Source organism: Peromyscus maniculatus, chromosome 2 (assembly GCF_049852395.1).
Source record: "Peromyscus maniculatus bairdii isolate BWxNUB_F1_BW_parent chromosome 2, HU_Pman_BW_mat_3.1, whole genome shotgun sequence".
Lineage (NCBI taxonomy): Eukaryota > Metazoa > Chordata > Mammalia > Rodentia > Cricetidae > Peromyscus > Peromyscus maniculatus.
In genome coordinates this window covers 122,253,648-122,270,597 of record NC_134853.1, presented here as the reverse complement: position 1 = coordinate 122,270,597, position 16,950 = coordinate 122,253,648, and the positions used below count along the sequence as shown (strand labels likewise).

The following is a 16,950-nucleotide window of genomic DNA, read 5'->3' as shown; positions in this document are numbered from 1 at the left end:
CATGGCAGCAAAAGGGAACATTTGGGTAAACGTTAGAATGTATTATCGGGAATTTTATCCAAAGAAGTGAGGAGATGAAATTTAAGTAAGAACAGAGAAACTAATTCTAACTCTAGGGAAGAAAATAAACCAGTTACCTAAAAATGGGCTTCATTTTAAAAGCCACCTTCACATTATTATAACCTATACCTATCTATTACACCTCCATGTCTCAGCCATGAGAAAAACTCAGCTTTAAAACACATATTGTCTCTACATTTTTGCATTTTCATGCAATGATCACCATTGCATCTTAATAAAGCTCAGACTGGAGAGAATGGTCAGGCGGCTACATTCAGTGGGTATTTTTAGACTGGAGTTAGCGTAGCTTTCTCGGTCCGGTTCTCACTCATGTTCCCTCTCCTCTTAAAGGAGGAGAGTAAATGTTAAGTCCCCAACCCCAGGACAAATGGCTGAGGTGCCTGTGTAACATATAAAGAGGACCAGGCCACCAGGTTCTCCCAGGATCCCTCAGTCTTTACCTGTTACAGGATATAGCCAGCATACCCCACCCGCTACCCCTTGAATCCTCCAGTCCAGGGGCTCAGCTGTCCTTCCCCCAAAGGCTCTTCCCTATGTAATACAGCCACTTGGGTTACCCGCCCCTTTAGTACCTTTGCCCTCTGGGCTGCTGCACCTGGTTCTCCTCTCTCTTCTTCATTTCCCTCCCCTTCTCCCCACGTGGCTCCCCTCAATCTGGTCATGCCTCTCTGGGCTCTCCCAGAAGTCTCTGCCTCTCCCTTTTATCTACAATAAACTTTCTCCTCCACCATACCTAGGAACAGTCATGACCTTTCCTTTTTATTTTTTTTCCATTAAGTAAACAGCATTTTTTTTTTTAATTTTCTTTCAGTTTTAAAATCACAGACTTTCAAGTGAGGGTTCATGAACCTGCATGAAATTCAATATTCTCATCCATTTTAATTGTCATCAAGGTTCAGGATAACACCAGATCAATTAAAAAAAAATTAGAAGAGAGCTCCCATGAGGCCAACCTTCCACAGTACCGGGCACCACTTAAACCACGCCCTGCACCTCCATCACTGTACCTCCTGTGGGACGGGGACAGTCCAATTCCCGGTCGCTTTGCGTAGAGCAATCGAACAGCAGGGCCAGGAGTGGAGTAGAGATTACAGAAAATGAACATAGCACCAACCAGAATTGAAGACGCAGCCCGTCCATCCTGTCAAAGAAGACCCACAGACTCGTCAGAAGCATCACATCTGGGGAAAGCCTCTTGCAGAGAAGAGAGAAAGCTGCGGCACCCCCTAATTATGGATGCCTTTCACTTCGGAATTGTTCAAGACCAAAAATCTGTCCCAGACGTGAAATCAGAAAGCAGCAAGGAACGACTTTTCTTAGGATAAAACTGACCCTGTGTTCACCCAAGAGGCTCAGCAAAAGAAATTCCACTTTCATATGATTTCTGAGAACTAAGACAATGCTGGACTCGAGGTAGTGTAATGAATAGTGGGAATGAAGAGCCCAGGGTTAGATGCTACCTGTGGAACATGCTGTATATGTGTTCCACCCAAACTGTACATTCATTAATACAAAAAACTTCATTCATTGTACAAATCAATGTATTATGAACTGATTGTCTCCTCCTGAAATTCATGTATTGAAGTACTAATTCATAATGTAAGGGCATTGGGAATGGAGATTGGGGTTCTATATAATTAGGTCTTGAGGGACAGGCCCTTATGAATTCTTTCTCTGTCCTCTCCCTTTCTGGGAGAGGACAGGTATGTGCCACCTGGGAAGGAGGCAGATCTACTAGATCTGCAAACAGTCTGAGCTGGGCTTACGACATTCTCCATGAGAAACAAACTTTCTACCATTTAAGTCACTCAGTCTATGATTTCCCTTGTTACAACATCCAGAAACCCAGCTGATGGATGGTAACTAAGCCTCTCCTAGAATAAGTAAAAGCCACTTCAACTTCAAGTGGCTCACACCGGTTTACAAACTGTTTCCTATTATGTGTTTTGCGTTAAAGTCTGCTCCGCCACGATCTCTTTGTTTTTTTTTTTTTTTTTTTTCAGACAGTCTCACTATGTAGCCCTGGTTGGAACTTACTGTGTAAACAGAACCCATTAGCCTCAACTCAAAGACCCACGCACCTCTGTCCACCAAGTGCTAGGAATTAAAGGTGTGGGCCACCACACTCAACTTTTCTTCTACTGCTTCTTGTCAACCTATCCTTATTCCTCCTTCCAGGAAGGAAGAAACCCACTCCTTTTCCTCAGGCAGCCCTTCACCTATTTGAAATGCCTTCCCATTCCATCAGCACTTCTGATTTCAGATTAGAGCCAGCTCAATCCCTGCAATTCTTCCTGCGTTGGAATTCCATTCTAAAAGACGTTATCATTTGGAATGCACATCTCTGAACATACCCAACATATCAGTCTTCAGTGTACTGCCCACACAAAAGCAAGACATAGAATGAGTTCTGGTCAAACTGGAGAAGAAACACGACTTGCCTCAGTGTGGACACTCTACTTTGATTAACCCAAATCCAGGCCACACTAGCACAAATGTCTCATGTCACAGTACGTGATCGCATTGACCTTTGTAGTCCCCCAACACCTAGTACTTTCTCAAATGATCTGCTAAACTCATATGGGCTGGTTAGTTTTATGTCAGTTTACAGAAGTTAGTCATTTGGGAAGCAGAAACCTCAACTGAGAAAATGTCCCCCACCAGACTGGCCCGTGGACAAGCCTGTGGAGCAATTTTCTTGATTAATGGTTGATATGGGAGGACCCAGCACACTTTGAGTGATGCCACCTGTGGGCTGGTGGTCCTGGGTGCCATAAGAAAGTAGGCAGGGAGGTGGTGGCGCATGCCTTTAATCCCAGCACTCAGGAGGCAGAGCCAGGAGGATCTCTGTGAGTTCGAGGCCAGCCTGGGCTACCAAGTGAGCTCCAAGAAAGGCGCAAAGCTACACAGAGAAACCCTGTCTCAAAAATCTAAAAAAAGAAAGGAAGGAAGGAAGGAAGGAAGGAAGGAAGGAAGGAAGGAAGGAAGGAAGGAGGAAGGAAGGAAGGAAGGAAGGAAGGAAGGAAGGAAGAAAGAAAGAAAGAAAGAAAGAAAGAAAGAAAGAAAGAAAGAAAGAAAGAAAGAAAGAAAGAAAGAAAGAAAGCAAGCGAGCGAGCAGGCTGAGCAAGCCATGGAGCAAGCCACTAAAGAGCCTCCTTCATGGCCTCTGAATCCCTCCTGCCTCCAGGTTCCTGCCCCGTTTGAGTTCTTGTCCTGACTTTCCGCAGTGACAGACTGTGATATGGAACTAACTGTAATCTGAAATAAACACTTTCCTCCAAGTTGATTTTTTTTTTTAATTTTATATTCTTTTTTCTTTTTGGTCCACGTGCCCAGAGTTAGTTATAGAAGTCGTGAGCTGCCTGACGTGGGTGCTGAGAACTGAACTCCAGCACTCTGTAAGAACGCATCTTTTTAAGTACTGAGCCATGTCTCCAGCCCACAAGACCATTTCAAATCCAAGTTCATTCTGGGACCATCCCAACTCTAAGAAAACTGATAAAGCTTGCTTTCCATATCTTCATCAAAGCTGTTGACTTTCTAAGTACAACCAAAGAAAGCTTTCACCCATGAGGATGTTGGTCTATTAATCATCCACTGCTCCAAGCAGATATTCAGTCATCACCCAGCTGAAAATCAAATAACTCATCCCAAGTTACTTCCTTTTAACCCAAAGAAATTTGGAACTCTGAAGCTGGAACTCCATAAACTTTCCCAAGTAGTCGACTTGCCTGACTGCAAAATGTTTAGTTGGTTTGATCCTTGCACTCAGCTGGGCCCATGGGCTTCCTTCTTTCTAAGAGTTTTAAGTTATACGTGCGGATTCATCTGACTAATTCCCGGGGACCCATAGTCCTGCGGGATCGACCCCCTCCATCTTTTGGGTGGGGCATTCTCTTTATTCCCCCAGCACCTCTTCTTCCTGTTTTCTCACAGAACATGGGGAACATGTTCTGTGTTCCCCAGCTGTTTCTCCACGTGCTGTCAGGATTTGTCACAGGACTGAAGTCCTGAAAACGGGCCAGTTTGGGGCAGTGCAAGGCTCTATCTGTCCTACTTCCTCAATACTTTATCTCATCGGCTGTCCCTGCTAGCCTGACATTTGTCCCCCTGCAGAGAAGACGGAGTCAAGGAGTTAGAACTCTACTACATGCTTCCATAATCTGTTGTCCCTGTTCTGAACATAGAAAGGGGGTGGGGGGTGAGAAACACTTTTCTTACTCATCACTCTTTCCAGAACGTAGCCTCCCTGACACTCTTAATGGATCATAGCTCTTAGCTGTATGTCTACTCATTTTATCTATCACACAGGTCTTTTTTTTTAAAGTTTTACTTTTTATTAAAGGACTAGTGTAGGCTTATTATTTTAAATAAATCCATGATATGCACAGGAGGGCACTGAAGGGCTAATGCATAGCTTCCATTCCTTTCCCCAGCCTAGTCAAGTCCTCCTGACTCATTTATGCACATCCTTTATAACTGATGCTAAGAACATCCTGTCAGACAACCGTCCTTTGTCAACCTCTTTTTCTTCCTCTTCGTAGAGTTTTCATTCTTTAACCCCTGCCCCCGACACTTAGGATTTACTTATACCTCACATCCCTGGAACTGTCTTAATTTAAGCTCCATAAGAAATGGCATTGAAGAAAAAGATGATGGATCTGCCTCCAAGCACAGCTGCTGATGCTGCCTAGGGAAGAATCCACACCTCGGGGAGTCAGGGAGAAGTTCTGAACATTGTAGCTACCCGTAACTGGCCAGCAGTCTGTAACAGGTGCCAGACCACTGCCCAAGCCTTTCACAGAGGTGGCAGCTGGCCTGCACCTCCTCCAGGCACTGATCGTGGGCCTCTGAGATTCTTCATGGGCTTCACTGTGATCGCACAGGTAGGAGGATGCTTGGAGCCTGCAGCTGTACCCAAGGCCACTTTAGAGAGGATATCCACTGAGCCATCTCTCCAGCCCCATTTCACATCAGCTTTCTTGTTTTCATTTATTTTTTTATGTGCATGGGTGTTTTGCCTGAATATATGTTCGTGTACCACATGCATGCCTGGTACCTAAGGTCAGGAGAAGGCATTGGATCACAGGAGCTATAGTTACAGGCAGTTGTGAGCCACCAGACATGGGTTCTGGGAACTGAACTTGGGTCCTCTGTAAGAAGAGCAAGTACTCTTAACCATTGAGACACCTCTCCAGCCCTCTTTCATGGCTTTCTTGAACTTGTACATGATAACAAGAAGCCAGGGATCCACAAGGGTGGTTTAGAGTGACCAACAGTTCACGGTAAGTATGTTCACCATTGAAACATCTCCACCTGCATGTCAGGTCCCCTGATTTTGGTCACTATACTGACCATAGCAATTAAGTACCCAGATGAATCCACAAAGCCTTGAATTTTTAATTCACTGTGATTATGAGAGCTGGGAAGCCTCTAGCCTCTCTAAACTTTTAGGAAAAAAAAAATTGAAGTGAAAATCCCCAATGCACTTAAGGCTGCCTAGGCCCTAAAAGCAATCTGTTCTTTGAGTGACCATTGTGCCTCTAAAAGGCAAGCCCTGCACCCTCTGACGCTAAATGCTTACAGACTCCGAGTGTTCTGTATGGCTTGCCAAGTATCTGGGAGTTGAAACAGAAATATAAAAAGGTTCTTCAACAGTCTTCTCTGTTTCAGCCAGCTGGCTCTTAAGGACGGGAAAGTCATCCAGTGCCTCAGCAAAACAAAACAACAAACAGCAAGCAACACAGACCGACTGATGTTTGTAGACGGAGTGGACTATTTCCAGCACTTATGCTGGGGCTCGATGTGTTCATATCCACAGCCGCTTGCTCAGATCTTTTGTGTCCAAGTTCAAAGAAAGTTTCTTCCTGAAAGAGGACAGTCCAGTGGGGAAGGAGTAGGGAACGGCCTGGGGTGACACTATGTGTTAAATGCCACAGGTCATGTTTAGATGCACAGTGAGGATGTCTGCGCTGTGGAAAACACCCAAGGTTTAGAAAGATTTTGCTGGAAGTTGGGTTTTAAGAAACAGTTAAGAAGCCTGAGAAGAAGAGCTGGAGAAAGGAGCTGTAGGGAACCCAAGCCAACAAATCCTTTGGGAATTATTTGGAAATAGAGCTGGGCCATAAAACTACTCACAAGGGCGTAAATGTCACTTTCTCTTAGTTTTATTTTAATATAACTAGCTGAGAAATTAAACATGTTTCTATCCATTTTATCCATACAAAGCTCAGTGCATTTTTTACCGGTGGATCCACAACTCTCTTCCTACCTCTTTTAAGATACTCGGCACATTTTAGAACCCCTGTATTATGTAGACTGTGAACACAGACCTCTCCTACTCTCACTCAAACACCAAGCCAAGAATAAAGCCAGGTTCTGTGACAAACACCTGTAATCCCATCACTTAGGAAACTGAGGCAGGAGGATTGCCATGAATTCAGGACCTGCCTGGACTACATAGTAGGAATTCATCTCAAAACAAAATAAAACACCACCACCAAGAATAACAGATTCTTCCCTCAATTGCTTTTCCTCTGGGGGGTTGGGGGGGGGGATAAAACAGGTTTTCACAGCAATAAATCATTTCTTCTCTTCCTTCATTTTTACCTGCCTGGCATTGCTCTACCTCTAAGTCGAGGCTCAGTAAGTGCTATTGAGCTCGGATGTCATCACACTTCTGGATCCAGCCGTCCATACTTCTCCAAAGCCCCCCCTCGGAAGGACCAAAGAACACTCACCAAGCAGTGGACAACGCAGACATTTTTGGGATTCTGTAGCAGCCAGTTATACATATTCCGACACACAGCAAACAGGTTGTGTAGACTCGGGGCCTGCCTGATGGGCCAGCTGCATTCCGAGACCTAAAGAAACAGAGAGAGGAAGTGGATTTTCCCATCAATTCATCTCCATAAGTATGCATTTCACAGAACTTCCGGAAGTGGCATCCTATCCTCTCTCCGTGTATGGAACAGTATCTAAATGCAGAAAGACACATTGAATGTAATAATTTGTTAAGATCTCCAAAATCATGAGTTACACCACTCATGGAGGTAGCATTGTGATCTTTCATTGCAGACAGGCAGAGTTGGAAAAAGGATCTAAATGCAGAAAGAGAAGCTTCACACAGTCATTTTGGTAATGCATGGTCTCAGTACATAGCCCACCTGGCCTCAAATCCACTATCCTCCTGCCTCAGCCTCCTGAGTAACAGAATTACAGGTGGGATAACCTGACTTAATACAACAGTTTTTTGTTTTTGTTTCTAATTAAATAACTCTGTATCACTGAAGTTATTAAAACACATTTAGAAACACATTTTAAGTTAACTAGACAATTTTTTATTGCCTTAGGTAGCATAAAATTCAGTTTCTATTATCCTTCTTCTAGATGTTTCTCTTAGATCCTGTGGTCTCTGTGTTCATCTAAGCTCTCCTTAACATGAAAAGTCCTGCAGAGTGAGCCAGGGTGACTTAAGTGTCTCAGTTTTTTTCCACAGGGGAACTATTCCCCATCTTCATTTAACATATATATTGGATGTGTTAGAGACCCACCATGACACTGCTTAGCCTGATCTATATGGCAATCAAAGAAGACAAATATTGATTAGATGACATTTTTGTTGATGAGAAAATTGACTCTCAAAGGTGAGCTGTCTACAGTCACACAGTTAAGTCCAGGTCTTTTGAGCATTACCCATCAGCTTTGGCAGCACCGGCTGGATGACCTCACTGTGCAGGGCACGTGCCCCTGACTGACTACATATTTACTAGTCTATCTAATACTAAGAAGTTTAGACTTGGGTAAACTTTACACCTTTAACCCTTTCTTTCTTCATAGAATATGGTGGATGGGGAACCTATTCCCACGGCTGTCAGTATTACAGGAGAATCAACTGTCAGAGCTTAGTTTGTATCTGACACACACAAGTTGATCAATCAATTCTAGCAGTCATCATTATTTTATCAAGCCACTGCCGATGTGAAGCTCTGAGGTCAGACTGAAAACACTGAGCCTGTGTGGTAAGAGCCTGGGTGCAGGGCAGACCACAGGCGGCCTAAAGAAGAGGATGGAGGAGATGTCCCAACAGATCAAGTGTTTGTGGACAAGAATGGAGACCAAAACTGGATCTGGTCCCTAGAACCCACAAAACTACTGATCAGCCATTGCCCAACTCAGCCAAAAAGCAAAGCCAGAGGATAGAGGATCCCCTGGACCAGCTAGCTAATGAGCTTCAGGTCTATCAAGAGACCCTTTGCCAACAGACACTCAATGTCAGCCTCAGCCCCCACCCCCCAAACACACACACACACACACACACACACACACACACACACACACGCACACACACACACACACACACACACACATTCACACCAGGAGGAGGAAGAAGAGGAGGTTATTTGAAAAGACTCACTCTGGGATCTGCATTTTCCAACAGAAGGAGGCAAAGGAATCAGTTGGGGGGCCGGTAAGCTGGTGGGGAGCTGGAGGAAGGGATGGTGGCCCCTTAGCTCAATGGCAATGGGTACAAAGCCACCTCAGCCACCCAGGAGACAAAAGGGAAGTCTTAGTAAGTGCTCATATGGCTGCAGTGGCTGTGCAGAGGAGAGTACTTAAGAGAGGTGTTAAGGGTGACACCCATGTTTGTGGCTTGAGTGACCAGAGGGAGGGATGGATTCAAAGGAATGATGTCAACAAGGTGTGCTACGTGGTATAAAAAGACCTGGCCTAAGAAATCTCAAACACCTCCAGCTTCCTGTGCTGGACACTGGGAAGGGCAGTGAAAGGACCGTCATTGATTGGCCCTTTCCTGGTCACCAGACAATACTAATAAAAACATAAACAAGAAATTCTGTGTGTGCTCACCTCAAAAAGCAAAGGTGGGAATTCCCTTTCTGGTCTGCCAAGGCTGCCTGTTCTTTTTTTTTTTTTTTTTTTGTTAATCTGTAGCCCCTTTTTCTATACAATGACTGTGGGTGAAGAAGAACTTCCAGGTTACCCAATTTTCTATACCCTTTGGGAACAACAGATGTGGCATGTTAAACAAAGTGTGTGAAACACTTCACATCACTACCCAAGGGTCCAGGAGGTGCCAGCTCAGGCCTGCCAGTTTAAACTCCACAGTGACTAACACCTTCTAACCAACACAACTATCAACAGAGCTATCCAGTCCCCTGTTCACTTCCCAACTGCACTCTCCACCGATGTTTCTCAAGGAATGGAAACGACTTACCGAATAAAATTGTTGAAAATTTAGGAGAATGAATTTGGCCGTTGGGGGATTATAAAATACATATCTGTCGATGCTGTTTTCTGTCTGTGGTGTTTCTCTCCCTTGGAAAACGTCATTACCCCTTCAAAGCCCAAGTTCAATGTTCTCTTATCGCTGACCCTCACCGACAGAGCCAATCACGGTTGTATCCATGTCCTGGCCTGTTTTTACCTATCCCCGTTTTTATTAGTAAGACAGCACAGTGATGGATTCAGGGTCACCACGGACCACGGCACTAACTGTCCCGAGCTTCCATTCTCTTGGGGGTTGAGAGCAAGGGAGTATTCGAGGATTGTTGTGAGGATTAGGACACACTGTTTGTCAGCTGTGTCGGACTGACTCTTCTGTCTCCCGCCCTAGCTACTGAGTTCCATGGAAAAAGCAAACATGGCTTCCCCTTTCTGTAAACCTCACTCTTGGGAGTCTGTCTTCGGTGGGCTGCCGCTGAGGGAATGAACAAATAAAAACAAAAGGAATAAATCCTACTTGGCAATCACTTTTTTTGTAATAGGATTTGTCCAATATCTTTTTAAAGGACTTACTCCTTTTTTATTTATGCTGTGTGTACATGTGTGTGGGTACACACAGAGGCCAGAAGAGGGCATACAATCCCCTGGAGCTGGGGTTGCCGAGAGGTTGTGAGCTGTACCACATGGGTGCTAGACGATGAACTCTGACCCTCCACCAAAACAGCAAGTGCTCTTCAGCACTGAATTCTTAAATCTGAGCCATCTATCCAGCCTCTACATGTATAGCTTAAAAATGAACAGGCAGATTGAATTTGTTGGAAATTATTTTTTAGATTACAACAGAGTGAAAATACAAGATTTTTTTCCTGAGGCAATATTTTTAAAGCTTTTAAAAACTGTATGCTAACCACCCACACATCACATGTCAATATCTGAACTGCATCTCAGCTAAAAGCTGGCTAAATTGTTCTTAGCACAATAGGCTAGCAGCCCTAGAATCATTAAATCAATCAAGCAAATAATATTAATTTAAAGTGCTCTGTAATTATATCTTTACTTGATATATAATTACATAGCACTAGGCAAACACATAATTAGAATTTTTTAAAAAAACATGTTCTGTCTAAAAGAGGAAAAACATTAGGACATAAACACCTCCCCACCAAATTAGGGATTTGATCAATGCCAGGCTTTCTGTGATGCTCCAGGTCACACTCAGTACAGTAAGTATGATCCTAGACTGTGCGGCACTTCATTGCAGCATCTTCAACCTCCCTGAACAGTCCTGGAGTCACTGAGCATCAGAAGATACCATGTCAGCTCCAGGCCCACCATGGTACTAGACCATGGTACATGATCAAGACAACTGCAGGGCTGAAGCTGAATGCCATGCATCTTCATCTCCTCAGTGGTATGCTGTAGCATGAATTATAATTGATTTTAACAATAAAAACCCAGAGTCAGATATCAGCGTAAATGCTGAAAGATAAGAGAAGTAAAGCACCCACAGTCACCTCTTACCTCTACGACTCCTCAGCCTGAAAGGGGTGAGCTCCTGTCTCCTCCTGCCTTATATTCCTTTCTCTGCCCAGCCATATCACTTCCTGTCTCCACCTCCTTAGTGCTGGGATTAAAGGTGTGTGCCTCCCAAGTACTGGGATCAAAGGCATGAGATCTCAAGTCCTGGGATTAAAGGTGTGTGCACCACTGCCTGGCCTCTATGGTTAACTAGTGGCTAGCTCCACATTGTGATCTCCAGGCAAGCTTTATTTGTTACAGCACAAACAAATATCACCACAGTGTGCTAAGCACAAGAGCCAACAGTGAAGTGGAGCATCAGACTGGCACACCCTATCTGGTGTTTCCTGATCAGTTCATCATTTATGGAAGACAGGAGTATCTCAGTCACCAATTGTGATATTCTATTATTACCAGTGTCAATCTTGGTCACCACTTACCGGGTGCTTACTCCAAGCCAGGCACTACTAACCAAATTTCTTTCTTATAATAAGCACATGGTAAGAGACTGCTTGTATAGGTTAGGGATGGTGTTCAGTTGGTAGAATGTTTACCTCCCGTACATTAGGCCCTTGGTTTGATATAAAGAGAGGAAGAGGAAGGAGGAAAAAGAGAAGGAGGAGGAAGAGAGGGGAGAGAGGGAAGGAGGAGGGAACTTGTGAGACAGGTTCTGTTATTGTCATAATTATCTTTTTTACAGGGGAAAGTTTCAAGACAGGGTTTCTCTGTGTAAGATCCCTGGCTGTCCTGGAACAGTTCTGTAGACCAGGCTGGCCTTGAACTCACAGAGATCTGCCTGCCTCTGCCTCCCAAGTGCTGGGATTAAAGACAAACACTACAACACTTGGCTGCCATGTTTATCTTATACAAAAAAGAACTGAGTCCAAGTAGCAGTGGAATGTCTTATTCAGTAAAAGGTACAACTGAGATGTGAGCCTAAGGTAATTTTAAAGCTTATAATCTGCATATATTATAGGATCTCATCCCAATAAAAATAACAAATTCTACTGTGATGCCCTGCTATGGTTATTAACAATAGCTCCATAACGCGTTTGTCAGGTGGCAGCTGTACTTTACCCAGGTGGAGACATTCAGATCATGAAAGGCTGTGTAACTGCACTATGTGAACCTCTGGCTCCCAGTCCAGGCTGTTTCCACCTTCCTATTTCCTGTCCAGACCCTCATAGATGGAGCCAAAGAGAGAAAGTGGGAAGTTCTTCCTCTGCAGCCACCTCCTCAGCAACCTCAAAGCAAAGCAGAAATAACCAGGAGCTACAAGGACTTCTTCAGTGAGCTCTGGAAGAAAGGAGGGAACACCCTGGCTGGCAGTCAGGAGTCCTGTAAGAATCCAAGTCATTAACGCACCTTCCAAAAACTGTTTCCAAAGGTAAAAACTAAGTCCTACAAGATTTGGAAATAATCCACATGAAGGAAGAGTTTAAAAAAACAACAACAACAACAACAACAACTGGATGACTGGTTTCTACACTGCTAACAAGACGTTCCCAGTAACATCCTTCACAGGTGGACAGAGAAGGGTGAGCCTGGGCAGCACTGAATGGCATTCTCAGAACTTCAGAACACTGGGCAAGGTTAGACCTGATCTCTAGTCATCCAGAGTTTTGTTTTTTCCTACAGTATTTCAAAGAAATGAGTGATACAAAGATTCTTGATATTAAAGGGCATAGCTACAAACCTGTGCAGAAACCCAAACACACGCACGCACGCGCACACACACACACACGCACGCACGCAAGGGGGGTTTGCAATGTTAACACTTGAGATGATAAGAAAAGGTTTGGATCTAGATAGTGGTGATGGTCATACAACATTGCTGAGTGCAATTAGATAAACTGGATTACATACTTGTGTGGTTAAAATGGAATCATTGCTATATACATTTTCCCATAATGTTTTTAAAGGTGCAAGCACCTGGTTTAAGTTCTCTGCATCCCACCAATTAATCTAAATATAGAGTGTATCTATTAGTGTTTGTCATTCAGATTAAGAATATTTGTCTTAGGGCTAGAGTTGGTTCAACATAAGAGCATGTGCTACTCTTGCAGGTAATCCAGGTTCAGTTCCCAACACATACATTGGGCAGCTCACAACCATATATAACTACTGTTCCAGGGGATCCAGTGCCATCTTTTGGCTTACAGAGGCACCTATGCACATGGTATATAAAAATCCACAAAGGTATATAAATAAGCATAACAAAATAAATAATTTTCAAGAATAATATTTGGCTTAGCCAATTCATCTTATGCTCTCTTAAATGTCATTAACAGCTTTTAATTGATACTTTTAATCCCCAAGGGTAGATATTTTCTATAAATAATAATCAAAAAATTTTACCTCCTTTGCAATCCTGAATGGATATTCTAGTGCCTTAATGTTTAGGTTTAGGTGCAGACCTAGCCCTTCACTAAACTTGAAGCAGGAAGGCATGGTTCTAGTCCTCATTGCCTGGAGAATGAGAACTAAGCAGACAGATTGTCTAAGTATGTGACAGTGAGATGCCACTCAGTTCACAGAGCCAGTGCTGGGAGGGATGGGCAATGACCTTGGAAAGAGATGAACCAAATTTGGGGACCAAATCCTGTAACTAAAGGTTGAGAGATGCAGGTCAGCAGCAGGTCTGGTTCCATTTTAACCAACTCTGCTGGGACTCTCGGGGAAGAGTTATGGATGCCATGTCATCCACAGTATGGGAAAGAATTGTAAAAGCCTGGGGTGTGGAAAAAAAAAGACCAGCAGAGGAAAAGGTGGAGGGCCTGTAGTTCAGATGACTTTTTAGAGAGAATGTACAGTTCATGTGAAAGTACTATGTGTGAGTGAGTGTGTGTGAGTATGTATATATATATATATATATATATATATATATATATATATATATATATATATATATATATATAAAATTTGTGCATCCCTGACGGGTACACAGATTCTAGTGATGGACAGTGAATGATGAAGCTGGAGAAGCAGAGCCCTCCTGATGAGCCTTCTAAGACACATTCTGCCTCTGCCTAGAAGGGAAATGACACCATGTCTTCCACTTACACTGTGTCCCACTGTCAGGACCAGCCACATGCCTGTCTCCCAGCACTGAGCACCTCCACAGGCTCCATAGTTATTACTTACGTTCACCTTTAAAACGCCCTGCATTCTCTCTCCAACTAGGCTTAAGTGCTTTGACAGCAAGAACCAAATATTTCCATTATAGCTACAATGTTTAAGACTCCTTGGCACATCTGTTATTTTAGGAAACATTTATTAGCCATGCTGGGTACTGTCCTGTATATCAAATAAAATAAACAAGGTCCCTCCTCCTCTTAGGGCAAGTGAAAGCAGGCCAGGGTGGATGTTCAGTATGTAATCCCTGCTTCTCTTTTGCCAGTTAAGACCAGTAGCAAGAGCTTTAGTTACACTATTAGGTGCCTTTCTTTATAAATACCTGTATAGGGCTCAGGGGGTAAAGTCTTTGTCTTGCGAGAATGGGAACTTGAGTTTGGATCCATATAAAAGCTCAACACAGTGGCATGCATCTATCACCCCAGCACTAAGGAGAAGGGATGGCAGGTCTCAGGAGCTCACTGGCCAGCCGGTCTAGCCGAGACCTCAAGCTCTGGGTTCAGTGAAAGACCATAGCTCAAGAACTAAGGTGGAGAAGCAATTGGAGAAGATGCTCTGATGTCAGCCTCTGGTTTCCACATGTTCCTGCACACACACACACACACACACACACACACACACACACACACACACACACAACATGGGGAGGGGGCTATTGAAAAATAAGCTATTCAAGCCTATCTTCATATGTATAAATGCTTCTATTGTCAATCTTACAAATTTACTTACTTTCAGTAGGAAACTGAGGCTCTCACAGATATACCAAAAGCAAATGAAATTTCTATGAAATACTCTTTGGGGTATTCCATTGTCCTTCAGGTGTGAAAACAATAGCATCCACTTAGTCTCCAAATGAGAAAACTCAGCCCCAAATATTTTCAGGGTAGTGCTGCATGCCTGCAATTCCCTGGGAGCTAAAGCAGAAAGAATGAAAATTTAAGACCAGCCTGGGCTATGCAGCAAGACCCTTCCTCAATAAGCAAAAAGACAGTTGTATTCCATTAGAACACCAGGCTACAGCCAGGCGATGGTGGCACACGCCTTTAATCCCAGCACTCAGGAGGATCTTTGTGAGTTCCAGGCCAGCCTGGGCTACCAAGTGAGTTCCAGGATAGGCGCAAAGCTACACAGAGAAACTCTGTCTCGAAAAACCAAAAAAAAAAAAAAAAAAAAAAGAAAGAAAGAAAAAGAACACCAGGCTCCATTAATGTCTTAGGGTCACTTGCTTGGAATTATATGATAGAGGAAATAACAGTTGGAAGGTTAGTTTATTGTGATAGATTTTAAAGAATGACATGTAAAACTCTTATCAACAGAATGACAATTTCAACCCAACCACTTTGAAATGGTTTTCATTTGTTTATCTGTTGGTGTCTGCCTGCCTGCATGCCTATCTGTCTGTCTGAGATAGGGTCTTGCTATTTAGCCCAGGCTGTTCTTGAACTTGATGTGTAGCTCAGGCTAGCCATGAATTTGTTAACCTCCTGCCTCTGCCTCCAAAGTGCTGAGACGACAGGACATACCAGCTTCCAAATGGTCTTGTGAGTGCTTCTCAACGAGGAATCCCCCACAGCCAGGACAGGAGAAGTGCCCAGGAAGTTGTTAAAAATGCAGATTTCTTGCCGGACTCCCATCTGACTAAAGCAGAAGTTGGTGCCTAACAAACCTTCCAGATGGTTCTGATGTACACTCAAGTTCAAGAATGTTCTAAGATCATGTTGAAAAGATCCTTAATAAAACTTTTATATCTTGTTGACTGTTAGGACAGAAAGAGATTTGGGAGAGTTCATGGAACAATGCTTTTGTGTGTTGGACAGACGGAGACTAAACCCAGAAATTTTCAAGAGCAACCAGAACCTTAAGCAAAAATACGTTCTAGCATAAAAGTGAGGGTCCATTGCTTTGCATATCCAAAGTCAAACTTCACTTTTTTAACATTTTTTTATTTATTTTGTGTATGTGTGTGCTCACATCTATGCCACGGCACATGTGTAGAAGTCAGAGGACAATTTGTGAAAGTTCCCTTCTGTGGGTTCCAGGTATTGAACTTAGGTCAAGTTTGGCAATAAGTACCTTTACCACTGAGCCATCTCACCAGCCCCAAACTTCCACTTCCTTAATGTCCATGCAAAAAAGTCATTCCTATTTACTAATAGATCCAGATGCAGTTATAGAGCCAATCACAGCTAAAGGATAAGCCACAAACATTTTAAGATAAGAAAGAGGCAGGCAGGCAGATTGGCAAGCAGACAGACAGACAGACTGAGAGCAGCAAAGCTTTATTTTAGTGAGTCAATCAAGAACTCAGAAGCAAAAAGTATCAGGCATGATGTCAGACTCGAACCTAAGCCAGCTCCCACAGCTTCCCTGCCCAGACTGAAACTAAGAATAGTCCTCTACCTTGTTCAAAAAACTTCTTTAAAAGGCTAATTAAGATAAAAAAGGATAATCCAGCTTTTCCAATGTCAGCCCAGGCTGATGGTCAAAAACAGAAGCAGAAAACCACTTGCTAGCTGTACGGTTTGGGGCAAGTTTCCTCCTCTCTCTGGCCTTTTCTGTTCTGTGATGTGTGGTGCTGCATGCAGACTTCTCCATGCCCTGTAAAACCAACTTTATAAATGTTGGCTGCTGCCCTTTCCATTATCAATATTTGAAATTGTATTACTGAGGTGAGGTGTGGAAGGGCAAGTGTATAATACCGGAACTTGAGAGACAGAAACAACAGTCTCACAGCAAGTTCAAGACCAGGATGGTCTAGATTGATAATTCCAAGCCAGCCAGGGATATGTAGCAAGGCTTTGTCTCATAGAAAAATTAATTTACAAAATACAATAGATGGTATCACCGATCCTACAGTAAAGATGTGTTCATGCTATACTTCATTTGTAGGATGTCACAAGTATATTACTATTTTAATTTAATTGTTTGAGCATTTTGTCTGCATGTATATCTGTATACTATATGAGTGAAGTG

General features: G+C 43.3%; 1 protein-coding gene across 11 annotated transcripts in view; it reads right to left on the bottom strand.

Moving 5' to 3' along the window:
• Window positions 1-16,950, bottom strand: part of Dnajc6 (DnaJ heat shock protein family (Hsp40) member C6) — a 164,790-nt gene that overhangs the window by 30,161 nt on the left and 117,679 nt on the right. For all 11 annotated transcript variants that reach the window (XM_015990955.3, XM_015990954.3, XM_076564574.1 and 8 more), the window contains 2 exons: window positions 6,822-6,944; window positions 1,089-1,222 (listed from right to left, as the gene is read on the bottom strand). In XM_015990955.3, coding sequence (XP_015846441.2) covers window positions 1,089-1,222; window positions 6,822-6,944 — 257 coding nt within the window. The remainder of the gene's footprint in view (window positions 1-1,088; window positions 1,223-6,821; window positions 6,945-16,950) is intronic.